This window comes from Anolis sagrei, chromosome 4 (assembly GCF_037176765.1).
Source record: "Anolis sagrei isolate rAnoSag1 chromosome 4, rAnoSag1.mat, whole genome shotgun sequence".
Classification (NCBI taxonomy): Eukaryota; Metazoa; Chordata; class Lepidosauria; order Squamata; family Dactyloidae; genus Anolis; species Anolis sagrei.
In genome coordinates this window covers 75,704,685-75,730,136 of record NC_090024.1, presented here as the reverse complement: position 1 = coordinate 75,730,136, position 25,452 = coordinate 75,704,685, and the positions used below count along the sequence as shown (strand labels likewise).

Here is a 25,452-nt window from a genome sequence, read left to right as displayed (position 1 = left end):
TCTTGTGTTATGCTGTGGTCATAGGTGGCTTCAGGTCTGGGGTGCGACAGAACTGTCTACAGTTCCTTTGTCACGGACCAATCACTGGCAAAGTCAAGTTTAGACTTACTGGGGCTCTGGACTTCTACAGGGGTGGAGGACCGATTAGGATGGTCCGCCCCAGGAGGTTTATGGATCCAAATGGATTCCTGACAGCTCTTGGGGATTTTATTGCCACCTTGGTAGGTGAATCTGTTGAAGCTCTAGCAGACCTCTGGAATTCGGGGGTTGCCAGGGCAGTGGGAACCTAGCATAAATTTTGGCAACAATATCTATTAAACTAATGGGCCTGTAATTACTGGGATCCTTTTTATTCCCTTTTTTATATATGGGAACCACTATTGCCAGCTTCCATCCAACTGGGATCTGGCAAGTATTGTTTATATGTGTAAACAGGTCTGCCAAAAGAGGAGCCCACCAATCAGGATCTTTTTTAAATAATTCGGCTGGTAAGAAATCTTCCCCAGGTGCTTTGTCACTCTTTAATCCTTGAATTATACACTTTATCTCCTTTTCTGAAACTGGTGGCCAAGGGGGTGGTGCTTCCATGCCTAATGAATCTCTGGATAAGTGTTGTTTCTCTACTGGTTTTGTTAAAGCAAACAAACCTTGTTTTTTTGTTTTTTGCAAATGCAACATTGACAGCAGTGAAAGATATTTGTACCACTTTCATTGCCATGGAGTAGGATCTCAAATACGCTTTAGCCAGTGTTGGCTAAAGCGTATTTGAGATCCTACTCCATGGCAATGAAAGTGGTACAAATATTTTTCATTGCTGTCAATGTTGCATCTGCAAAAAACAAAAAAACAAAAAAACGCCCAAGAGAGCTATTTTGAGTGGTCAGAGGACTTTTAAACCCTGCTCTGCCAGGGATCCCTGATAAATCAACAGCTCATTGTGAAGAAATTGCTAGGTTCTTTGCAGATAAAGTCACTCAGGTGTGTTCCGACTTAGACGACAGTATGAATGCAGTCTCTGTGGATGTAAATGAGACACCTGTCTGTCCTATTTTAATGGATTCTTTTCAATTTGTATAGCCTGATGACGTGGACAAGATCTTGGGAGAAAGGAAGGTGTTCTCTGGACCACTGCCCATCCTGGATAATCAAAGAGGCCAGAGGGGGACTGGTAGAGTGGGTGAAAGTGCTGGTGAATACCTCCTTGGCATAAAGCATAATGCCAGTTAGCTTCAGGGAGGCAGTAGTAAAGCCTTTATTAAAGAAACTGGCACTGGACTCAATTGGACAACTATTGACCAGTTTCAAATCTCCCCTTTCTGGGCAAGGTTCTAGAGAAAGTGGTGGCCTCTCAGCTCCAAAGTTTCTTGGATGAAACCGATTATATGGATCCATTTCAATCTGGTTTCAGGACTTTGCTACAGAACAGAGATGGCATTGGTCACCTTGGTAGATAATATATGAAGAGAGCAAGACAGGAGGAGTGTGTCCCTGTTGGTTCTCCTGGACCTCTCAGTGGCGTTTGTTACCATCGATCATGGTATCCTTCTGGGCTGTCTCCCCGGGATGGTGCTAGGAGGCACTGTTTTACAGTAGCTCCGGTTCTTTCTGGAGGGTCGAACCCAGAAGGTGGTGCTGGGGGACTCCTGTTCGTCCCTCGGAGTTCCAGCCTGTCCCCCATGCCGTTTAACATCTACATGAAACCACTGAATGAGGTTTTGGAGTTTGGTGTTAAATATATGCAGACGACACCCAACTCTATTATCCTTTCCACCAAAAGCCAAGGATGCTATCCTGGTCCTAAACTGGTGCCTGTCATCATTAATGGACTGGATGAGGGCCAACAAGTTGAAACTAAATCTCCCAGAGATGCTCCTGGTCAGTCAGAAGGAAGATCAGGATATAGGGATACTTCCTGTGCTGGTTGGGGTCACACTACCCTGAAGACACAGGTTCGTAGCTTGGGGGTGATCCTGGATTTATTGCTGACCCTGAAGGCTCAGGTGTCGGCAGTGGCCAGGGGTGCCTTCCCACAATTAAAACCTATGTGCCATCTGCGCCCGTACCTTGAGAAGCCAGATCTGGCCATGATAGTCCATGCCTTAGTTACATGCCGTTTGGATTACTGCAATGCTCTATACGTGGGGTTGTCTTTGAAGACAGATCAGAAGCTGTAACTGGTCCAGATTACTAACTGAGGTGCCATACAGGGAGATAACCACCCCCATGTTGCAGCAGCTCCACTGGCTGCCTGTCTGCTTCCAAGCTAAATACAAAGTGCTGGTTATTATCTTTAAAGCCCTAAACGGTTCGGACACAGACTATTTGGCAAACCACATCTCCACATACAAACCTGCTTGGGCACTACAATCAGTGGAGGAGGCCCTGCTCTCGGTTCTACCCCCGTCTCAAGCACGATTGGTGGGAACAAGAGAGGGGGGGCCTTCTCCGTAATCGCCCGTGATCACTCCCTGCCTCTGAAACTCTCTCCACAAAGAGATAAAAATGCTCACCTCCCTACTCTCTTTTAATAAACAATTAAAAACTTTCTTATGCTTTCAAGCATACAGAGAAGAGGAGGCATAGAATATCATGCATAGTCACCATGGAATGGAAATGGCGGGTCACTCTAGCTGCTGGTTGTAAAAAAGCTATATATTAACTTTCAACTTTATCTTGTTTTGTTTAGATTCCTGTTTTGTCTCCCTAAGTCTTAGTTGTGAAATCATATCTTTATTATGTTTACCGTTTAATTTTTGAAAATGTGTTATTATTTTTGATGTAAATGTGGATTTGTTTTTGGGATTTGGTTATTTTTGTCTTTGTTCAGCTTCTTACGGTATTGAATGTGTGCCGATATCTGTTGCAAACCACCCTGAGTCCCCTCTGGGAGATAGGGTGGGATAAAAATATTACTACTACTGTTATTATTTATTTATTTATTTATTTATTTCCTACATTTATACCCCGCCCTTCTCCCCCCAAAGGGGGACTCAGCGCAGCCTAACAAAAGCATCATACGATGCTAGCATAATAAAAACAACCACAGTACAATCAAAATATTAAAAATTGAAACAACAATTAAAACAATTAATTAAGACACATCCATTAAAATCCAATCATTGCCATAAGTTGTGTGATCTTCTTCCACTTGCTGCTCACTGATCAAACGCTTGGTCCCATAACCAGATCTTGATTTTCCTTCTAAAAGATAAGAGGGAGGTGGCCAATCTGATATCTCTAGAGAGGCTGTTCCAAAGGCGGGGGTCACTGCTGAGAAGGCCCTGTCTCTTTCCCCATCAACCGTGTTTGTGATAGTGCGAGAGCAGGGCCTTTCCTAAAGATCTTAAACTTTGTGATGGTTCATGGCAGGAGATACATTCAGACAGGTAGTCTGAGCCAGAACCGTTTAATGAGATGCATTTCCCTCAAATTCCGAAGAACAGTCCCTAGGACGTTGTGCTGGCTGAGGAAATGCAAAACACTACAAATTACTCCCCTTAGCAATGAGATCAGGAGAATAAGGCTTGATTTTCCTTCTACAAGATAAGAGGGAGGTGGCCAATCTGATATCTCTAGAGAGGCTGTTCCAAAGGCGGGGGTCACTGCTGAGAAGGCCCTGTCTCTTTCCCCATCAACCGTGTTTGCGATAGTGCGAGAGCAGGGCCTTTCCTAAAGATCTTAAACTTTGTGATGGTTCATGGCAGGAGATACATTCAGACAGGTAGTCTGAGCCAGAACCGTTTAATGAGATGCATTTCCCTCAAATTCCGAAGAACAGTCCCTAGGAGGTTGTGCTGGCTGAGGAAATGCAAAACACTACAAATTACTCCCCTTAGCAATGAGATCAGGAGAATAAGGGTGTTTAACTCTTCTAGCCCCTTGAAATGATAGACTACTGGGTCTCCAAGATAGCACACACCAAACTCCCATTTTCCCGTAAACAAGGGAAAGCCATATGCCTTTTCTTTCTGCCCAAAAGCAACTCAGAAGAAGCAAAGAAAAACAGGATCAGCAACAGCATATACTTTGTTGCCCTATCACCAAGTCAATACAATTGAAATTAGGTTTCCGAAGGGAGAAAATAATAAGAAGTTCCTTTGGAAAGTAATAATTACTTGGCACCATAAGTGCAAATCCCTCTTCTCGCCAATGATTGTTTCAAGGGTGAAATGAAACATCAGATAACTAATGGGAAGACAGGATTCAGGAATGCAGGATGATGACAGTGGCCTGACAAAGAAAAAATGAATGCAAATGGTTCCTTTACTTCTTAACCTCTTTCCCACAAACTGGGAATCAATTAGTCAATATTGGCTCCAGGTTCGACAATGACATATAGGCAATATTTGTATGTGCAGTCCTTTCTTTGTCACTGGACTGTAATACATTTATCTGGCTGTGATGGTAGCTCAACTAGCACTGAAAGTATGGGTCTTAGACAAATTTGGTCATTGCTACAATGCCCCAAAACGGTGGTGGATAAAGAACTACCGTATGTGGTTCTAGCTATCCGGCACTATTTGGAGTTATGCAATGGTTACAGGTTACAAGAACCTTGAGTACTGATCAATCACTGATAAGTGCTGACGTTGTCTCCACAGTTACTGGATAAAAGGAAGCGGTATCTCCACTCAGTTAAGAACATTGTTCTGCTAAGGATTTCACAGGGATGGGCCATTCCTGTTTATTTTTGGTTTTCCGATAAATTGTTTTATGTAACAATATAACAATTTAGTTATCATGTAAAACAACAACAAAATATCAGAACTAGTAACAAACCTGGTACAAAGAAATTTCCAGCCACCACAGACAAACCATTCTAAACCTCTTCTTCTTTGAGAAATTCTGGCTCTTGGTAAAGTGTGGTAATCACTTTCATCATTTTCAAAACCTTCCTCTGACATCATCAATGGCATTTCATCCAAATGAGAGGATTCATCTTCTACCTGGTACCTGTTGACATTAAACAAATAAGAGCATTAAGAATAAACATATAAATATTCCATTCAATAGCAGGTTTGTGAGTGTGAATTAGCATGTTCCTCCTGTGTAGCATAGATTTTCAAAGTCTTCATATATTACTTAAAGGATTAAGAGTACCCCTTCTTCATCTCCTACAGGGAGGACTAAAATGAAAACAGGATTCTTGAATAATCCATGAGAAAGTTCAACCTGTTTGCGCAATTACACTGCTAGATGTAATCCAAGTAGCTGGCAATACTATTATTAGTTATAATGAAGGAATATAATTCATTTGAAGCCTTCTAACATATATATTTAAAGACGAATGTTGGGGTTTCCCAGGGTACATTCGATATTTTCAACTGCTAACTATTCAAACATACCATATACAGTACAATGATAACCAATAAGAGTCACATTTAGCAATTTGACTGCAAAATTTCGCCATTGAACTGGCAAGCAATTTATACCTCTTCAAAAGGCAATTTTTCTATTGTGTGAAAAATTTTACCCCAGTATTCAAAAACTTATGAATAATGGATTTTTCATAGGGGAAAAATCTCAATTTCTTTGTAATCTAGTGTTATGTACATTTAATTGTCAGTGAAGCTGTTTTCATAGGGGCAAATCTCAATTTCTTTGTAATCTAGTGTTATATACATGTAATTGTCAGTGAAGCATGGTTTTTTCACATGTGACAAACTAATTAAGTGCCAAAAACTTTTTATAAAATAAAGAAGCTTTGAGAAGCCTGAATAGATGAGAAAGAATGCAAAATACAGCGCTTCTGATAGTAAATAAGAAATAAGACAGGTAGTTGGGGGAATTGGCTTCCTAAACATTAACCACATTAATATTAAACGACTTCTGAACAAAAACACAGAGAGAAGGGGAAAGAAATTATACTTCAAAATTAACTTCTGTATAAGGTCTGCTGTGAAAATTATACTGTGTTCTATTCAAACTTTGATGGCTTTTAAAAGGAATGAATAACCAAGTGACTGCATTAAGTTTAAGCCGTATTATATTGTCTGTTACATAAATCATACCTACATTTTGAAAGTTCTTTTCACATTATCAAAACACAAGCTCCGTGAGCAACAGACTTCTGCTGCAATCCACTACTGAAGAGCTATTTTTAAACTGAAACGCCATTTATTTTCTACCAAGAAGTTCAGAGCAACAGTGAAAAACAGAATCACTGCATACCACTGCTTGAGCAATCACGAAACCCAAATCTTTCATTTATTTGTACATTACAAGGAAGTCATCAAACTGATGTCCCACATCATCTCTGAATTTCTGGAACTTTACTTTTATGTTCAGTTTCCTTACTATAGTGATTGCCTTTCCCTAGTTAAGTCTTTCTCTCTGAAGCTATAGAATAAAATACTCTAGGGACAGGCCTATGCAGCAACTTCTAGGTGAATTAGAATTCAAGGAGTTATTCTCTCACAAAGAAACTTACTTTTTTTTGCATAAAGCTATCAGCTGGTCATAATTTTGTTGCCTGAACTTCAGTAGATTTTTAAAAGTACAGATTCAGGAGTGGCGAAGAAATCCATAAGATATTTGAATACAGTTAATACTTTTCAACAGCAAAAGAAATGAAATTATAGGTAAAGGTAAAAGTTTTCCCCTGTTATTAAGTCCAGTTGTGTTCAACTCTGGGGGTTGGTGCTCATCTCTATTTCTAAGCTGAAGAGCTGGCATTGTCCATAGACACCTCCAAGGTCATGTGGCCAGTATGACTGCATGAAACACTGTTACCTTCCTGTCGGAGCAGTACCTATTGATCTACTCATTCGCATGTTTTCGAACTGGTAGGTTGTCAGAAGCTGGGGCTAACAGTGGGAGCTCACTCCACTCTTGGATTCAAACCTGAGACCTTTCAGTAAGCAAGTTCAGCAGCTCAGTAGTTTAACCAACTGCACCATCGAGGGCTCTTTTAATGCTTTTAAACAGCAATAAAAGTGAAATTATACAGATGCCATTTTATTGGTTCAGTCTAGAAAAGACCAGAAAATAAAGGGTGCTCCCTTCAGGGGGCCAGAAAATTAATTAACTGGCACATTAAATTATGAATGCAAATATTTTGCAGCTATGTTTATTGCTTACGTCAATTCAGCTAAATCTCTGGCTAAGATTCCACCCTGACAACATTCCTAATTTAATTAGCACATAGAAGGCAGAAATCTTGACATATTGCACCAAAAGCCTGTAACAAACAACACACAGTGCAGACCTCCACTATCTATATCTACCTTTCTATATTACAGGTGCTTGTCTCCTTTGCCCAGGAGCGACATTAGCCTGTATTACTCTGTGGATTTAACTTACAACAGTAAAAACTCTTATAACTTCCCTGCAGTTTTTTCAAAGGCAATGATAAAGGGCAGTTATATTACTATCAAATGAGCTGTTTTTCCCAAAGCCAATATATTCCCACAGCTCACATACTTTTCAAAATTCAATAAAATGTTTTACTTGAGTCTTCTACTTTTGTCAGAAGTGATGATGGAGTTCTGATAACAGTTCTCTACAGTTCTATGCAGCCCTAAAATACCTCTGAAGGGCTAAAAAAAACCACTGGGAAAAAAGTTGGTAACGTTAAAGGCTGCAGTATGAGACAAAGAAAATCTGGATTTTGCTTGCACTGGAGGCCAAAATATACCAATGAATCTTGACCACATTATTATACAGTGTGTGTGTGTGTATACACACGCACACACATACATAGAGAGATATTTATATAGTAATGTATTATAAGCAACGTATTGTCAGTAACATAACCAAGGATGCCATGTTACACTTTTAAGATAAGAATATGCTGTTTTCATGAGTGTTAGTTTTGGGGGGGGGGTGTTTTTTTCAGCCCATGAATATATGGCAAGATGGACCACATGTACAGGAAATAGCAATTCATACTATCATGATGGAACTCTACCAGTGACTATTAAGTGAGTATCACTGAAGGCTTTAAACAATGTCAATTTTTATTATTATTCTAATTTTTTAGCAATAAAATTTGTAGCTACTATATTGTCATTAATATTAAAAACCAATGTCACTCCCCTTATTAGATCGTGACTTACTTAACAGGAATGATGTGCTGTAATCCTGTCTCATAGGACCGGCCAAATGGATTGACTGAAATAGTAAACTGATATATCTTGTTTTATTGCTTTTCTGGATAGCATTGGGGAAAACAAGACATTATCTCTAGCCTGATCTTAAAATAAAGATACCATGAGAATTGACTGATATATTAATACAAAGACATTGACAAAGCTTAACTATATGAAACTAGAGAATGCATACTATTTTTGTCTAAGGTTTAAGTACGTTGTTATCAGACAGAAGTACAAAAACATAAAGATGTTTTAGAGGTGCTGGGAGATAACAAAAAGGCCAAGCAGTAGATATGAGCATGAGTCACACATATAAGTCCTGAACTTGTATCAAAAAACCTTATTTGAGCATAGATTAGATAAACATGACTACAACAGGACTCTGAAGAACAATCCTTTTTAAAGCAAAAATGAGCTTTTGAAAGCAAAACTTTTCAAAGTTTTCTACTTAAGCTGGGATTCAGACAAACAGATAGGCTGATATGAAAAATAAATACAAGCAAACCTGATTTTCTGAGTTCCACTTCCCCACACTTTTAAAGAGTGATCACACCAAAACTATTTGTTTATCGAAAAAGATTTGTGAGAGTTGTGGGATTTATACTAAATGGTTAAGAAGACCTGGCATTGTGAACATTAGTTTAAAATCTCATAATATTCTGTATTTTGGTAAAGTTCAGCAAACTGTCCTGTTGCAACAATTTGTTTTTGTTTGTTGTCAGGTCAACTTTGACCTATTAATGAAAGATCTGCATAAGATCTCTTCATCAACAATCCTAACAATACAGAAAATTAATTAACTGGTACATTAAATTATGAATGCAAATATTTTGCAGCTATGTTTATGATAATAAAATGAATGAAACAAACAAAATACCATATTCTTACTTAAGTTTACATTAATTTAGTTTATTTTCATATCTCATACAATGAAACAAGTTTGATAAGCATCTTCCATTAAAAGTTAATAAATATAAACATAGACCACATCACACAATCTAACACCAAATTTAATAAGCAATGCAAGATAAAAATCAATAACTAAAGCTCAAAAGTGCACCAAAAATGTGGGAAATGTTCAGATTTGAAAAGCAGCAAACAATTTTCAAGCGGAAAACTCAAAAAATAAAGTCATCACCTCGTGCCATAATAATAATAATAATAATAATAATAATAATAGGCAACCACAATGGCATCCCTGAAAAACCATTTTTCATGGGACATGATCATGGCCATTCAGAGAAGCCACCACAACAGATTTAGTATTTAGTATTTAAAGATTTATGATTTATATTATTTACATAATTAAAAGGTTATGCAAAGAAGTGATCCTTCAAGTTGCCCATTCCCAAGTTATGTGAAGTTATGTGAACCTTTGATAGTCCATGAGGTCTTAAATAGGCCCAGAAACATAGCGCAAACAAGTGCTGGTAATAAAACCTGATGCATCATTCCAGCCAATAATAACATCACTGTTGTCTTTTGTTTCCAGATTTTCAAAGGAAGGCCACATGTGTCATATCCACGGGCGTTGTCTTTCAAGGCCCTCCACAAATACAAAAACTGCAGATGGTCAAGCCTTACATTATTAAATAATACTAATGTTAGTTTGTACACTCCAACATGTCTCAGTTCATATCACTGGGGTGTGATACAGGGTGTGATGATCACAGCTAGTGGAAATCACAGATTTTGATCCAGCAGACCAGAGAGCCTACTGTATATCAATCTAAGATTATTTGAAGAGGCATTTTCTCCTTTACAAACCTGTCTAGGCATTGAGATCTTTCAGGAAAGCACATCTTGAGAACTGCTTCAAGGCTCTGAAACTCCCTTTCCAAAGAAACTAGATTGGCACTTTATTTTCTATCTTTCTGCAAGGAATGAAAGACTTTTCTGTTTTGGTAGAATTTGGAAGACTGCCTGCCCAAGGGAACCAGGCCTTGAACAATGTGGTGTTTTCCTTTTAATGGTCTGTATTTTAACAGGTTTTTACATTTTGACAGTTCAATCGCTTTTTTAATATTGATATGCAGTACTGTGTTGGTCCTTAGATAAATTATGCAAAATCTCTTATCCCAAAAAGTCAATGCTTACTTAAGAACAATGGCATAGTTTATCAAATTTTCAGTCATGTTTTTGAGAATCTTTTAAAGTTATCAGGTGAGAAAATCCTCAGTGAGGATATGTACTATTAGACAATTGTCACTGAAAATAGCTTGCTTATTAATGTTATTTCTATGTCATTTTAATCCAGCAGGAGGTGTGTGCTCTGGAGCAAGCACATTGTATGTGGACAGTTAAGAAGCTCACAAAGTTAAGCATGCACTCCATCCCAATTAACTGCATGTAACAGAAAGAATTGCTTGAACAAGGTTTAAAAAATACCCAATATATGTATGTAACTGCATTTTTTTCTCCAAATATACAACTGAAAACATTACTTAAGAAAGAATGGGGATATATCTATGTGGTTTATGGCAGCAGTTTCTAGACAACCACCAATTTGAATTCTAGGCTGATTGATTATACAGTCATCTGGGATTCACAAACACCCCTTTCAAGAAATTTTATCAAAAGTTTTCAAACCTTCTTATTAAATACACAATGATGAAATTCAATGCTAAATACTATATATCTAGTCAGGTTTGCTTCTGAGTACAGACTGTTAGGATACACTGTATGTATATACATTTATTTCAATACCACAGTTATACTACACAATAGATTTTTGAGAGCCACTATTCACACTTATCCTAAATGTATAATGAAATCCATAAATTATGGACATACCTTGAATCCTCATCTTATGACATTTTAGAAAGACAAAACTTTCTGAAACCACCAATACCAATCCAAGATAGCAGACAAATACATTTTCAAACATGAATTTATAAGGCCAATAGAAATTATGCTTCTAACCCTCTGCTCATTAACTACAGCTACAGATGCAATTCAAACAAATCATACAGTGCTCCATACATTATAAGTTAATGTGTCACTAGAGCTATCCAACCAACATTATCATCAAACTGGTATTCCTTACAGAAGATTTTAAGGTAAACAGCTAAATCTGAGATGATTATGTGCATACATTCACAGATACTTATTAAAGTTGTCAGAAGTCTATGTAAATCAGATAGGTTATTATTTGGTTTAAAGAGAGAGAGGGAGAGAGTAGCGTCTAGCACAAGCAAATATAAAACATTTCCCCTTTATCAAAGATCTAAGAGCTAGGACTGTCCTGAAACAAGCATTCCAGTAACCAGATACAAACATCAGCAGAACAAAACTCTACCCAGAACTGTGATTCTGTGTACCAGGGCTTTAATAAAAAGTAATGGCACATTTCTACATGTCTACTCAGAATGAAATTTCACAGGAGTAAATTATCATCATTCTTATCAAAGTGAATTATGGACTGTTGAAGACTCCCCTTTTGGGAGAAATATTTTAGATCTTCTACAGGTACAATCCCATGCCTTAAGGAAGAAGGGCATTGATTGTAATATATAGCAACAGCTCTCAAAAACTTGCCTCATAGTAATTTCTAATGAATTAGATATTTGCCTATTTATTCCATAAAAGCAATGAAATTTAGTCTCCAAATACAACAACCTTTTAGCTGTTTCCATACTAAAACCACTTCTCTAAGAACTAGTGGTTATGGGGGGGGGGGGGACTTAATTTTTTTTCAGTTTCTTTTATCAATAGCAAACAAAATACCTAAAACAGTTATTTCTTAATGTCCCAGGACTCTTTGCCCTCTGTATTCTCCATCTAATAGTTCTTTCTGACTTTTCAAAACCCTTAATATTTTACTTTAATTTGATATTCTTTTCAAAAAAAATACCCAGAAACCAGAATTTAATAATCTCACCAGAGTTTTTGTCCTCTTGCACCACTGTACTCTGTTTCATTTTCCAGGCTGTTTCCAAAGGTTTTAGGAGCAACAATGTCAAGCAAAGGCTTGCAAGGGGAGGGCAATTCAGATACTCCTACTGAGTAAGCAAATTACCCTGTTGTCTTTTGGAAACAATGTAACAGCCTGAGGTCTAATGGATATTGTTTGTCTACATTCAACTGAATAAACATCAGTAAATCAGTGTAGGCACAATGACACTAGGGCTGTGGCCAGCTGATATGGTCCTGCACTTTTTCCTTGTGTTAACTGAACATATGGAAGGCAACGCTTGAATGCAGTCAAGAACTGATAAGAATCCTAAAGAGAGGTTTTACCAATATACCGATCAATCCAAAATGTTTTTAAAAGACACCAGCAACATGTGGAGTAGCCTAAAAACCAATAAAAACCCTACAAACAGGCAGAATATCAGAAGATGGTAGTGGAGTTATTCTTGTGGCTTCAGTTATTCAGTTATTCTAGTTATTCAGTTATTCTAGTGGCTTCAGGAAAGGCAAAAGCTGCACATCGCAAGTGTTGAACCTGACTCAGCACATAGAAGATGGCTTTGAAAGGCAGCAAATCACAGGAGCTGTCTTCATAGACTTGTCAGCAGCCTATGATACTGTGAACCACCACCTCCTCCTGAGAAAAATGTATAATATCACAAAGGACTACCAACTCACCTGCCTCATAGGAAACCTGCTACAAAACAGGAGCTTTTTTGTTGAATTCCAGAGCCAGAGAAGCAGATGGCGGAAACAGAAGAATGGCCTGCCTCAGGGAAGCGTGCTTGCTCCATCCATGTTCAACATCTACACAAATGACCAGCCACTGCCAGAAGGGACAGGGAGTTTCATCTATGCTGATGATCGTGCCATTACTGCTCAAGCAGGGAGCTTTGAGATGGTAGAACAGAAGCTTTCCGAAGATCTAGGTGCTCTTACCAGGGAAAACCAGCTGATTCCCAACCCATCTAAAACACAGACATGTGCCTTTCATCTCAAGAACAGACAAGCATCCCAAGCTCTGAAGATCACCTGGGAAGGAATCCCACTGGAGCATTGCAGCGCACCCAAATACCTGGGAGTCACTCTGGACCGTGCTCTTACCTACAAGAAGCACTGCCTGAACATCAAACAAAAAGTGGGTGCTAGAAACAATATCATACGAAAGCTGACTGGCACAACCTGGGGATCACAACCAGATACAGTGAAGACATCTGCCCTTGCGCTGTGCTACTCTGTTGCTGAGTATGCATGCCCAGTGTGGAACACATCTCACCACACTAAAACAGTGGATGTGGCTCTTAATAAGACATGCCGCATTATCACACGGTGCCTGCGCCCTACACCACTGGAGAAATTACACTGCTTAGCCGGTATTGCACAACCTGACATCCGCCGGGAAGTAGCAGCCAATAGTGAAAGGACCAAGGCAGAGACATCTTCAGCTCATCCCCTGTTTGGGTATCAGCCAGCACGTCAATGACTTAAATCTAGACATAGTTTTCTAAGATCTACAGAGACACTCGCTGGAACACCTCAGCAAGCGAGAGTCCAAAAGTGGCAGGCTCAAACCCAACACCTCAACCAATGGCTGATACCAAATGAGAGACTCCCTCCTGGGCACACGGAAGACTGGGCGACTTGGAAGGCGCTGAACAGACTGTACTCTGGCACCACAAGATGCAGAGCCAACCTTCAGAAATGGGGCTACAAAGTGGAATCCTTGACATGTGAGTGTGGAGAGGAGCAAACCACTGACCACCTGCTGCAATGCAACCTGAGCCCTGCCACATGCACCATGGAGGACCTTCTTGCAGCAACACTAGAAGCAATCCAAATGGCCAGATACTGGTCAAAGGACATTTAATCAACTACCAAACTCACAAATTTTGTATTTTGTCTGTTTGTTTGTTTGCTTTGCTCTGTTAGAAATGTAATATAATTGACTGGTTGCCCTGACATGACAAATAAATAAATAAATAAATAAATAAATAAATAAATAAATAAATAAATAGTGAAGTTATTAAACAAAAGCTTTGTCCCTAATTAGTGCTACTTGTGTTTATTACCAGAAATAAAATTCACAAGAGAGAATCAGCATGTACTGCCCAGTAAAGGATTCTAACATCAGTTTTTTTATTGCATTTTGAACATACTGGAAGCTATCTCAGAAACTTAGGTAAGTAAGCAAGTATACATTTTATTTAAGTAAACCATTCTTATGTGTTTTTATAAATAGACAGAAGAGTCAGGAACACATACCTAAAATGCATTGTGAAATCTCATCAAAACTGAACAGAATATAGCTTTGCCACTGAACTCTTTCTGGATAAAAGTCGAGTGGCTCTACTGAACTCCAGTTTCTGCAAATGTCAGACCATGGCAATAAGAAAACTTTGCTGCAAGCTGGGATCAGTCAGGAGAGACGTTGATTCCTACAATAGCACTCAGATTCAGGAACCCTGCAAGCATATTGTAATGTCAACCATAACCTTGTCCTTTAGATCTTCAAGAGGGCATGAGTCAGAGTAGTGTAGAAATTCTGACTACAAAGGCCCGCAAAAATGTTCTAATCTTCTTCTGTTTTAAACAAAATTGGGAAGACAATAGAGCACTTCATTTTTCAAACCCAAATCTTCCAAAGAATCTACAAATACCATCTCGGACATGTAAGCTGGCAGAAATAACAGTTTTCCTGAGTCTATGTTTTCAGAGAACAAAACCATGAATATAGGTAGAAGATTAGTAAGGGAAACATAAGGATTTCACCCTTTCCATGAAGTCTCATCTGGAAACTCGGCCACACTCCACTTCCCCTCCTGCACCACATTTTAACTTGGAATAGGGCTGGTTTTAAATTAGTTTGGGGAGCATTTACAGAGAACTCATCTTCCACCCATTACATCTTTTACAAATCTAATAAATATTCTATTCTCAGCACTAGTACTATGGGATCCAAGTGGCCACCATTTCTATACTGACTCCACATTAGAAAGTTCTGCTGAAATTTGTCTATATTTCAGGAAACAAGCTGATAAATAAGAATTTAAATGGTTTGAGCACTAATATTTTAGTTAATGTTTTATTACATTGACATACTTGCTGTTATGTGTTTCCATATGATTTCCAACCTACAGAATCCCTGCTATAGGATTTTCTTGGCAATATTTTTTCAGAGATTTGTCAATGCCTTCATCTAGCCAAGATCACACCGTGGTTGAAAGGAAGTTTGAACTTCAAGAGTCATAGTGCAACAGTACATTGCAAAATTGTACACAATAAAATCATTTAAAACTTTTTTCAAAAAAATAATTTCATTACTTTTAAAGGTTACCTATCTATATATACAGATTTGACAATGCCATTAAATTCAAGAGCTTGAATAAAAATCCATGTTTCAAATCACTGCCAGAATATGCACCTGTGCCAATTAGGCCTCAAGGGAGAGCGATTGCCTCGCCTTCCACAGTGTTCTAACTGGCATGAAAAAGAGGAAGCCCCCTCTCCACCAGACCTCAATCCTCAGTCAGCTACATAAAAGGAGAGGCAGTCCATCCTTCAAGCATCAAAGCAGTGAGGGCTACACTGATCATTGCCAGCACTCTGACAAGAATTTTAGACTCTTTTTCTTTTGTCCTTCACTTCAGATCCTATGGTGCAGATTACCATCAAAGTGTTTGTCTCTACCATAGTTCCTTTTAAAATAAAAATAAAGTCAGCCTTCCATATCCAAGGTTCCCCATCCACAAATTCAACCAAACATTGCTCAAAAATATTCATGGCTGGAGCTGTCCGAAACGCAAGCCTTAATTTCCCCACTATACTGATGTGTAAAAATTCCCTTTTTACGCATAGCCTGATGGTAATTTTATAGACATTGTTTTATAACTTTGTGCATGAAACAAAGTTTGTATACAATGAGCCATCAGAAAGCAAATATGTCAGAATTTCAGTGAACTATTTTTGCAAATTTTGGGAATTCCAGACAAAGAATGCTGAGCACCCACAGATTTTGTCATGAAGGTATGTGTTTCCATCACCAAGTCCCACTGAATACGAAGGGCCCAGGATACCCCTTTTTCTAAATGTAAAAATTGCACCACAAGTCCTTCGCCTTACAAGTTCTCAGTTGCAAGGGCGATACTCAGTATAGAATGTATGTATGTGTCCATATCTTTTATTAGGGGGTGGTTTAGCATCCAGTTTCCTAGTAAAACCGAATTACTGTGTTGTGAGATGATGCATGTCTACAAGTATGTCACCAATATGAAATGTTTGGAAACTGCTGTAACCACTTCTAGAAATGAACTTGAGCAGATATGAAAGCTAGTTTGGACTTAAGGTCCTTGGGGTGCACCCACACTGCAGAATTACAGGCAATCCCCGAGTTACAAACATCCAACTTACAAATGATTCCTAGTTAAGAATGGGGGGGGGAGGTGAGAGACAACAGGAAGTAGGGGACATCTATCTCTCGGAAAGGAAATTCACTCCTGAAAGAGTTATTACCTGGGGGAAAAGGCGTCTCCACTGATGCTTTTCACCAATCCCCATTTTCACAAGCAGCCATTTTTTTCAAAATCTAATTCTCACAAGAACAGAAAGTGAGGTGAAATATTCTAAACAGGGGCACTGACAGCAAAACAAACACCACAGGGATGCTATACAAAGTGTGCGCATGCGTGTGTGAGTGCTCCTTCACCTAGATATTGGAGCCCTGTCAGTTGCCATAAATCCAACTCACATTTTAATTGCCTTTTTAGCTACTAGATTTTATCAGGTGGCATGCATGTGATTTGTTGTATTATGTTTATCCAAGTTGGTTTATTTTGATTATTTTGGTTTGTTATGATTTACCAGGTGGTGCAGCATGTAAAACCACTGAGCTGTGGAACTTGATGACTGAAAGGTTGGCAATTCGAATCCAGGGAGCGGGGCGAGTTCATGCTGTTAGACCCAGTTTCTGCCAACCTAGCAGTTCGAAAACGTACAAATGTGAGTAGATCAATAGGTACTGCTCCAGTGGGAAGGGAACAGCGCTCCATGCAGTGATGCTGGCCACATGATCTTGGAGGTGTCTATGGACAACTTCAGCTTAGAAATAGAGATGAGAACTACCCCCGAGTCAAACACAACTACATATAACAGGGGTCCTCAAACTAAGGCCCGATAGAAGAATGCGGCCCTCCAAGGTCATTTATTATTGGAATGGAATAATGGACAATGAGTTTGGATGCTGATTCTATTGATGAGACGTGATGGATTGTTATAGTGCTGTACTGTTGTATTGATATTTTGGTGTTAATTAATTGATACTACTGTTTTAATTGATTAATGATTTTGTATTGTGTTGTTGATACTGGTTGTTAACCGCTCTGAGTCGCCTGAGGGCTGAGAAAAGCGGTATACAAATGAAGCAAATAAATAAATAAATAAATTTACCCGGCCCTTGCTCAGGGTCAACCTAAGTCTGAAACGACTTGAAAACACACAACAACAACAACAACAACAACAACCTTATCTCATCAGCCAAAAGCAGGCCCACACTTCCCACTGAAATACTAGTAAGTTTATATTTGTTAAAATTGTTCTTCATTTTAATGATTATGTTGTTTTTAAGTGTGTTTGCACTACAAATAAGATATGTGCAGTGGTCATAGGAATTCATTCATGCTTTTTTCAAATTATAATCCGGCCCTCCAACAGTTCGAGGGACTGTGACCTGGCCCTCTGTTTAAAAAGTTCAAGGACCCCTGACATATAATGTCAAGGAGAAAACTTTACCTTTTTATTATTAATAGTTCATACTGTAGTTGTTTCATTTATTGTCCTTGATTTGATTTGTCATTTCTATGTTTTTTGACATTGAATGTGTGCCACTTTGTTGGAAACCGCCCTGAGTCCCCTTGGGGAGATAAGACGGGTTACAAATAAAGCTACTACTGCTACTACTACTACTACTACTACTATTATTATTATTATTATAAAATAAACACACACACACATATTTGGCTGGAGTTAACTTTAAAAATGCACCTGTTCTGACTTACAAGCAAATTCACTTTAAGAACAAACCTACAGAATCTATCCTGTTCGTAACTTGGGGTCTGTCTGTACACCAGTGGAACTGCCATGGCTGAATGCTATACAATCATGGGAGTTGTGGGTTTACGAAGTCTCCAGCTTTCTTTGCCAAAGGGTGCTGGTGCCCCATCAAGCTACAAACCCCAGGATGCCATAGCACTGAATCCACCGCATTTAAAGTGGAAATGCACCCCTGGACTTCAGTTCCGGGTCCCAGGGATGCCCAAGACACTAAAACTTGTCCTGAGGGGGCCACTTTGGGCCTGCCAGTCTTCCCAGCAGCCCAAGGCCTGGCCCAAGAGGAAGGGCGAAAGAGGACCCTGAAGGGGAAGCGGGCCCCTCGCTGCCCGGCTCCGTACCTGTTATGCCTCTGCGCGGCGGAGGCGTGGGTATAATAAGCCGCCCTGCGCTGGGTGCTGCGCGGGACCGGGTGGAGGGGGATTTGGTCCGCCATTTTTCCTCCCTCTCCCTCACTCCCTCCGCTCGCGAACTGGCCTGAGTCGTCATCAGCGGCGCCCGCTTGACGTCACGCTGCCGCGCAATGCGCCGGCGACAGAACCAGAAGCGAGCGCGCGAGAGAGAGCGAGCAGGCGAAACCGGGAAGGGGGAAAAAAGGGAGGGGGGGAAGAGAGAGAGATGTCTAAGGAGAAGGCCGTAGCCAATCAGCGCCTGAGAAGCGCTCGCGCTCCTCCTTCTCCTCAGGAAGGGGAAGTTTGGCAGCTGAGAAGGGAAAGTGAAAGCCACCAAGGGCTTGGCTGTGTGAACACTGGAGAGGCATGCTCTAGATCAGGCTTGGGCAAACTTGGGCCCTCCAGGTGTTTTGGGCTTCAACTCCCACCATGCCTAACAGCCTCAGGCCCCTTCCTTTTCCCCCTCAGCCGCTTAAGCGGCTGAGGGGGAAAAGGAAAGGGCCTGAGGCTGTTAGGCATGGTGGGAGTTGAAGTCCAAAACACCTGGAGGGCCCAAGTTTGCCTAGGCCTGCTCTATATACCACTGCCTCTCTCTATATATACATACACATAGAGTGGTATATGGAGGGTGTCTCTCTCAGCTGTTCACTGAGGACCTCCAAAACAGAGGTATTGCAAGTTATTTCCAAACAACCCAAGCATTGCAAGGTAAAGGTCACTTTTAAGATCACTTCAACGAATGCTATGGCTTTTAACTTTGGAATTTGTTTCCACGATTTTTAATTGGGAATTTTAAAAATACGATTTACATTTTGTCCTGTTTATTTAAAACAGGGGTCCTCAAACTTTTTAAACGGGGCCAGGTCACGGTCCCTCAAACTGTTAGAGGGCCGGATTATAATTTGAAAAAAAAACACGAATGCACACTACACATATCTTATTTGTAGTGCAAAAAAAAACCACTTTAAAACAATACAATAAAATGAAGAACAATTTCAACAAATATAAAATTATTAATATTTCAATGATGGGAAGTGTGGGCCTACTTTTGGCTGATGAGATAGGATTGTTGATGTTGTTGTGTGCTTTCAAGTCCTTTCAGACTTAGGTTGACCCTGAGCAAGGGCCGGGTAAATGACCTTGGAGGGCCGCATCCGACCCCTGGGCCATAGTTTGAAGACCCTTTATTTAAAACATTTATTTTATTTATTTATTTATTTACAGCTTTTATATTCCGCCCCTCTCACCCCGCAGGGGACTCAAGGCAGATTACAGTGTACACATATATGGCAAACATTCAATGCCAATTTTTGACATACAAACATATACAGACATACACAGAGGCTATTTAACTTTTTCTGGCCACCAGGGGAGCTGTCGCTTTCATCGTCCATCTGCGACGCTGATGAAGCACTTCCACATGCTTCCCCGCTGGAATGCTTTGCTGGAGTCTTCTTTATGGCCTCATAAATCAGTTAATTTAGCCTCCCCACACTTTAAGGTGGTACCTTATTTTCCTACTTGACAGAAGCAACTGTCTTTCGGGTTGCAAAAGTCGACAACAGGCTACACACAATTGGTTGGAAACCCACTCCAACCCAGGCTGGCTTCAAACTCATGACCTTTTGGTCAGAGTGATCTTAATGCAGCTGACACTCAGCCAGTTGCGCCACAATCCCGGTGCTATTCTACCCTTCTCACCCCACAAGGGACTCAGGGTGGAACACAGCATATATACGGCAATCATTCAATGCTAGGACATAAAACTATAAGTATAAACAAACATTAAAATCACTTATATTCACATTAAAAGTTGCTCAAAAACCATCTCAGAACACCATTTTGCCTCATTGCACTGCCCCACAGCGAGGTCTTCACCATCCTTCTGAAGGACAGGAGGGGGGGGGTGATCTAATATTGCCAGGAAGGGAGTTCCATAACCAGGGGCAATCACTGAGAAGGCCCTGTCTCTTGTCCTCGCCAAACGCGCCTGTGATGGTGGCAGGACTGAGAGCAGGGCCTCCCCGGAAGATGTTAGTTTCTGCACTGGTTCGTAAAGGGAGATGCGTTCAGACAGGTAAACTGGGCTGGGGCCGTTTAGGGCTTTGTAGACCAAAGCTAGCACTTTGAATTGTGCTGGTAGCAAACAAGCAGCCAGTGAAGCTGACAACATGGGAGTTGTGTGCTCCCTGTATGCTGCCCCAGTTATTAACCTGGCTGCCTCTTGTTGGACTGTTTGAAGCTTCTGAAAAGTCTTCAAAGGCAACCCCACATAGAGCACATTGCAGTAGTCTATCCTGAATGTAACGAGAGCGTTTAGATGTTCATATATTTGCATATATTTCAGCGTGTCTTTGCCTTTGATGAATGAACACACCATGTCCGTCCCAGTACATATCTGTCCTCTTGATGCACTTTCTCTCATCCCTTAGTGAAAGTCAACCACATTGTTTGCCCTTCTGAGTTCTCCCCAGATACATATTACTCTATTTACCTAATCTCACCCAGGGTTTTATCAATTTTATTTGTCCTGCCTACTGTTTTTATTCTTCCACTATTTTATTTTGTGTTGTTTATTTTGTATTTGCTGTTATTGTTTGTATTTTACTTTGTTATTATTCTTTGCTGTTGTTTTTTACTTTGCTGTATTATAATCCTTGGGCTTGGCCTCGTGTTAGCTGCCCCAAGTCCCTTTGGTGTGATGGTGGCGGGATTTAAATAAAGTTATTATTATTATTATTATTATTATTATTATTATTATTATTTTAACCAAATCCCATTATTATTATTATTATTATTATTATTATTATTATTATTAAAAGAACACATGAGAACCATCTGCAGATGTTGAAAAAGTACACATTTGGGACAAATCAAGCAAAAATATTTGAAAATCTTGAAACCCATTCAGTCTTTAATTGTGTAAATCTATTTCCCTATAAAGTATTCTGTTACTAAGCCGCTTTGAATGGCCACATAAATTTAGCTTTTACGTAATGTTATTTTTGACTGAAAAGGATTCCTGCACCTGCATCCAATAACGTATTTTATTCAGAATAGCTCAAGATTTTGATGATCTGTTCAGAAAAAAAGGTTTGCTTAAGTGCTTGATGAACAAGAAATACACACACATACATGCCCACACATATACATACATACCATATATTAGGTACATGAACTATAATTATCCATATTATTGCAAGAGAAACATGAAACTGAAGGATGCATGAATCATCAGTGTAAGACTTCCATTATTGTGATTCAGGAAATGTGAAATGGTAAACAGTACTGAAGAAAATCAACTCATTTGAAATGAAAAGAATTCTAGGAACCACATGGACTGCAACAAAGACAAAAACACGAGTCTTAGAGTAAATCAAGACTGAACCAAAGCGCAACCCCAAGTAACCCCACATAAAGAGCAACTTAAGCATAACAATTATAATTTAAATAAAACATAAATCAATTGAAAATTATAACTAACATAGCCCTTGAATATAAAACATCCAAATTAATAGGTAACAGTCAATAGTAGCTATAGTGATTATGTGCCAGCTAAGTAAATGCATTTGTGTTGAAGAATAAATGTTATAAAAATGATTTAATCGGTTACAGTTTCCATCCTAAATTACAGGTTTTATGTAAGGTGTTCAAAAGGCCTTCCCTGTCCAGCAATACACTGCTCATATTGTCAAAGCACTTGTAATTTTGCAATGCTTCTGTATTATTTGAAAATGTTAATCCTGTTAAGGGTGAATATATTGGGGGGGGGGGGGGCAGGGGGGATATAAAAATATCAGTATTATAAAGCGTAGACTTTTTATAGGAAAAATGCAAAATAAATCCCAGAATTATAAGATGTTACAGGTGTTAATATGATGTAGTTATGTTTTTGATCCTAATGATGTACTTAGAAGTAAATTCTATTTGAACTCCTTTCTAAGAAAGTAGATTAAAAATAAATCTAAAGAAATGTTGTTTTGTACCGCTTATCTTATAAACAGGGTTGAACATTTGCCCATTAAGCTGATACTCATACTGCTGTTATGCAGAGTATCTTTCAAGGACTTCCCTTTAGTAAATGACACTTTGCTGTGGATTTGCAGGATTTATTGATGTCTAAATCTCTTCCTGTAGGCCATTCTCACCAGGTTGCAAGTCCCTGAGCAACATCTGCACCAACCATGCCTGTCCTTTGAATGTCTTTCTTGGTACTTTTCACCCAACTTCATTTTAAAAGAGCGGTTGACAATTATGATCAAACTTTGTTTCACTCACCATTACAATATTCAGTATAGTTATTTCTTTTTTTATATTGCTGTACCAATATTATACTCCTGTGCAATGTCATTTGGGATTAGCTACAATAAATTATTTTCTAACCTTACCATTGTTTAGGCAAGGTCTGCACTTTGACAATTAAGTAGTAAGTTATGCTGTCGAAAGCTTTCATGGCCAGAATCACTGGGTTGCTGTGAGGTTTCCGGGCTGTATGGCCATGTTCCAGAAGCATTCTCTCCTGATGTCTCACCCACATCTATGGCAGGCATCTTCAGAGGCTGTGAGGTCTGTTGAAAACTAGGCAAGTAGGATTTATATATCTGTGGAATGTCCAGGGTGAGAGAAAGAACTCGTGTTTGTTTGAGGAAAGTGTGAAGGTTGCAACTGGCCACCTTGATTAGCATTGAATAGCCTTGCAGCTTCAAAGCCTTGCTGCTTCAAAGCCTTGCTGCTTCCTGCCTTGGGAAATCCTTTGTATTAGCTGGCCCTGATTATTTCCTGTCCAGAATTCCCCTTTTTTCTGAGTGTTGTTTTTTATTTATGTTCGCCATCGCTCCAACCCTCCCATTTCCTTTCCTTTGCTCCTGGCTTCTCCTGCTCCCTTCTTTCTCCCTTTCATTCCACTTTCTACCTTCCTCCTTACCCATTTACTTTTAAATTATACAGTTTTGCTAAGATGGGGTGTAGATAATGATTGTGTTAGATAGTAATAATTTACAGACCAAATGTGGCTCCTGTTTGCAAAACATATTCCAAACATTTTCCATTTCTTGTGACTTTTTATCCTGCTTTTCACATCATTACAGTTCCTAGAATTTAAAGGGATCTAGATTTGCAGTTACTTGTAACTATAATTCACTGCTAAAGCTTGCTTGCCAGCCACTGATGCATTTCCTCAGGCAAACCAAATAGATTCTGTGCTACTAGTTGCAGAATCAATTTTCAGCCTCTGCAGCTCAGAAAAATCAACTTCTTTTGCTACTTCCTCTTTAGAGCCAACATTGTCCTTCTAGGTTGCTTTCTATATTTATTCATTAAACTGCACCTTCACTGGATCAGCATATATAATAGGATGAGATCCTAGAATGCAGAAATCTTTAGTGAGTGTATTTGCATTAACTAAAAGCGATCACAGAACAACTGTATAAACTTGGGCTATAGATAGGAAGTCCCATTCTTCTGTATTTTTGTCTTTTTTTTTTTTTTTTGCTCCAGCTACTGAAAGAGGAATGTGGGAATGGTATCATTTTCACCATTGTACTATCTCAGCATTATACAATCCAGTTATGTTGTATGTGTATACAAGGTCTGTGAAACCACAATGCCTTTGTTAAATGTCTCCATGAAGTCTCCATTTCCTTACCAAACTGCTGTTGTGAATTCTCTTAACGTTTGCTAGGGTTCTCCAGTTTCAAGCGTGCTATTATTTATACCATGTCTGCAAGAAAATCAGCAACCTATAGCCAATGATGCAGTGCCAGCATAGTGTAATGTGTTTTTTCTTTGTTCACTCCCTTCAGCCGTCAGCATTATCTCAAAACTTACCCCAGAGGGCTTCCAGAAGCAAGATTTGGCTGCAATAAGAGATCAGTCCCCTGATCCAGTTGTGCTGATGGAAACCATTTTCTTAGCAGATGTACAATAGCTAAGATATGGTACTGACATTACGGTGTACATCAGTACCTCTCAGGCTATTGATATAGAAGACTGGTAATTTTTGTTCTCTAATGTAATAAAGATCAGCACTATGTTTGTGTTGCAATTGTTTCCTTTTTTTTTAACTGGAAATGCTTTATGTATCAGCAGCAATCAGAATCCAGACTAGGGCTGCCATTTTGAGTGGCATTGGTTTACATTATATAGTATTAACACTATGGTCTATTATAGTATATACTGCTTTTTTACGATATATTGTGCCATTTGTTTCAGCAAGTATAGTTTATTGTAAGTACTCACTGAAGAGCATGTAATGCTGCCTGGATCAGTGCCTAAATGTTGCAGGCCTCCAAAAGGTCCATTGAGTCTGCAATTGTTCCTCCTCTCCTTTTAACCTAAAGAACCTGTTGAGTGATTTCAGTAACTACTATAACCATGGGTCCAGAGCCCAGCACACCATACTATCTCAAATATTGAATCATGACATGAACCAGATTGAAGGCAAAAAGAACAGAGGTTTGTTCTTTCAGGTCCAAAAGGGATGTCAGAATAGAGTCTCTGCTCCCAAAGATTTGACATCCCACATTGAGAAATACAGAGCATATTTATTCTTTTTGACAGACATTTGGAATATACGTTCCAGCGCCATATTGGCTGAGAAATGGCCCAGCTAGGATCTGGGCTCCTGTTGGCTGGGGATTCTCTCTGATGACATCGCTGGTTGGTGTTCTCCAGTGGCATATATATATATATATACACATACACACACAGCTGTCATTTGTTGATTCAACATCTTAGTCCATTTATTGCTCCGCCCATGAGAGGGGCGCAAATCCCAGGAATGTTGTGTGGCAACATGTACATGAGTTCCTGATTGATTTAACAATTCGGTTTGGGTATGCACAAAGGGGTGGGGTGGGAATTCAGCAAATACCATGAGTAATTATGAGTGATAAACAGTATAGTGGGTGAAACCTTTCTCTCAACTTGTGCACTGATCCTCATCAGTGGATATC

The 25,452-nt window shown here is 39.4% G+C and overlaps 1 protein-coding gene and 1 long non-coding RNA gene across 3 annotated transcripts in view; one reads left to right on the top strand and one right to left on the bottom strand.

Moving 5' to 3' along the window:
* The window catches only part of ATP9B (ATPase phospholipid transporting 9B (putative)), a 143,580-nt gene extending 124,926 nt beyond the window's left edge, over positions 1 to 18,654 (bottom strand). For both annotated transcript variants that reach the window (XM_060774947.2, XM_060774948.2), the window contains exons 1-2: positions 18,449 to 18,654; positions 4,780 to 4,953 (exon numbers count right to left, since the gene is read on the bottom strand). In XM_060774947.2, the coding sequence (XP_060630930.1) occupies positions 4,780 to 4,953; positions 18,449 to 18,543 (269 nt within the window). In that variant the 5' untranslated portion in view covers positions 18,544 to 18,654. The remainder of the gene's footprint in view (positions 1 to 4,779; positions 4,954 to 18,448) is intronic.
* Positions 18,655 to 19,024: 370 nt separating this feature from the next.
* Positions 19,025 to 24,530, top strand: LOC132774664 (uncharacterized). Its single transcript, XR_010909814.1, has 3 exons — positions 19,025 to 19,207; positions 22,898 to 23,081; positions 24,301 to 24,530. It is a non-coding gene; the product is annotated as an uncharacterized lncRNA (long non-coding RNA).
* The last annotated feature ends 922 nt before the right edge of the window (positions 24,531 to 25,452 follow it).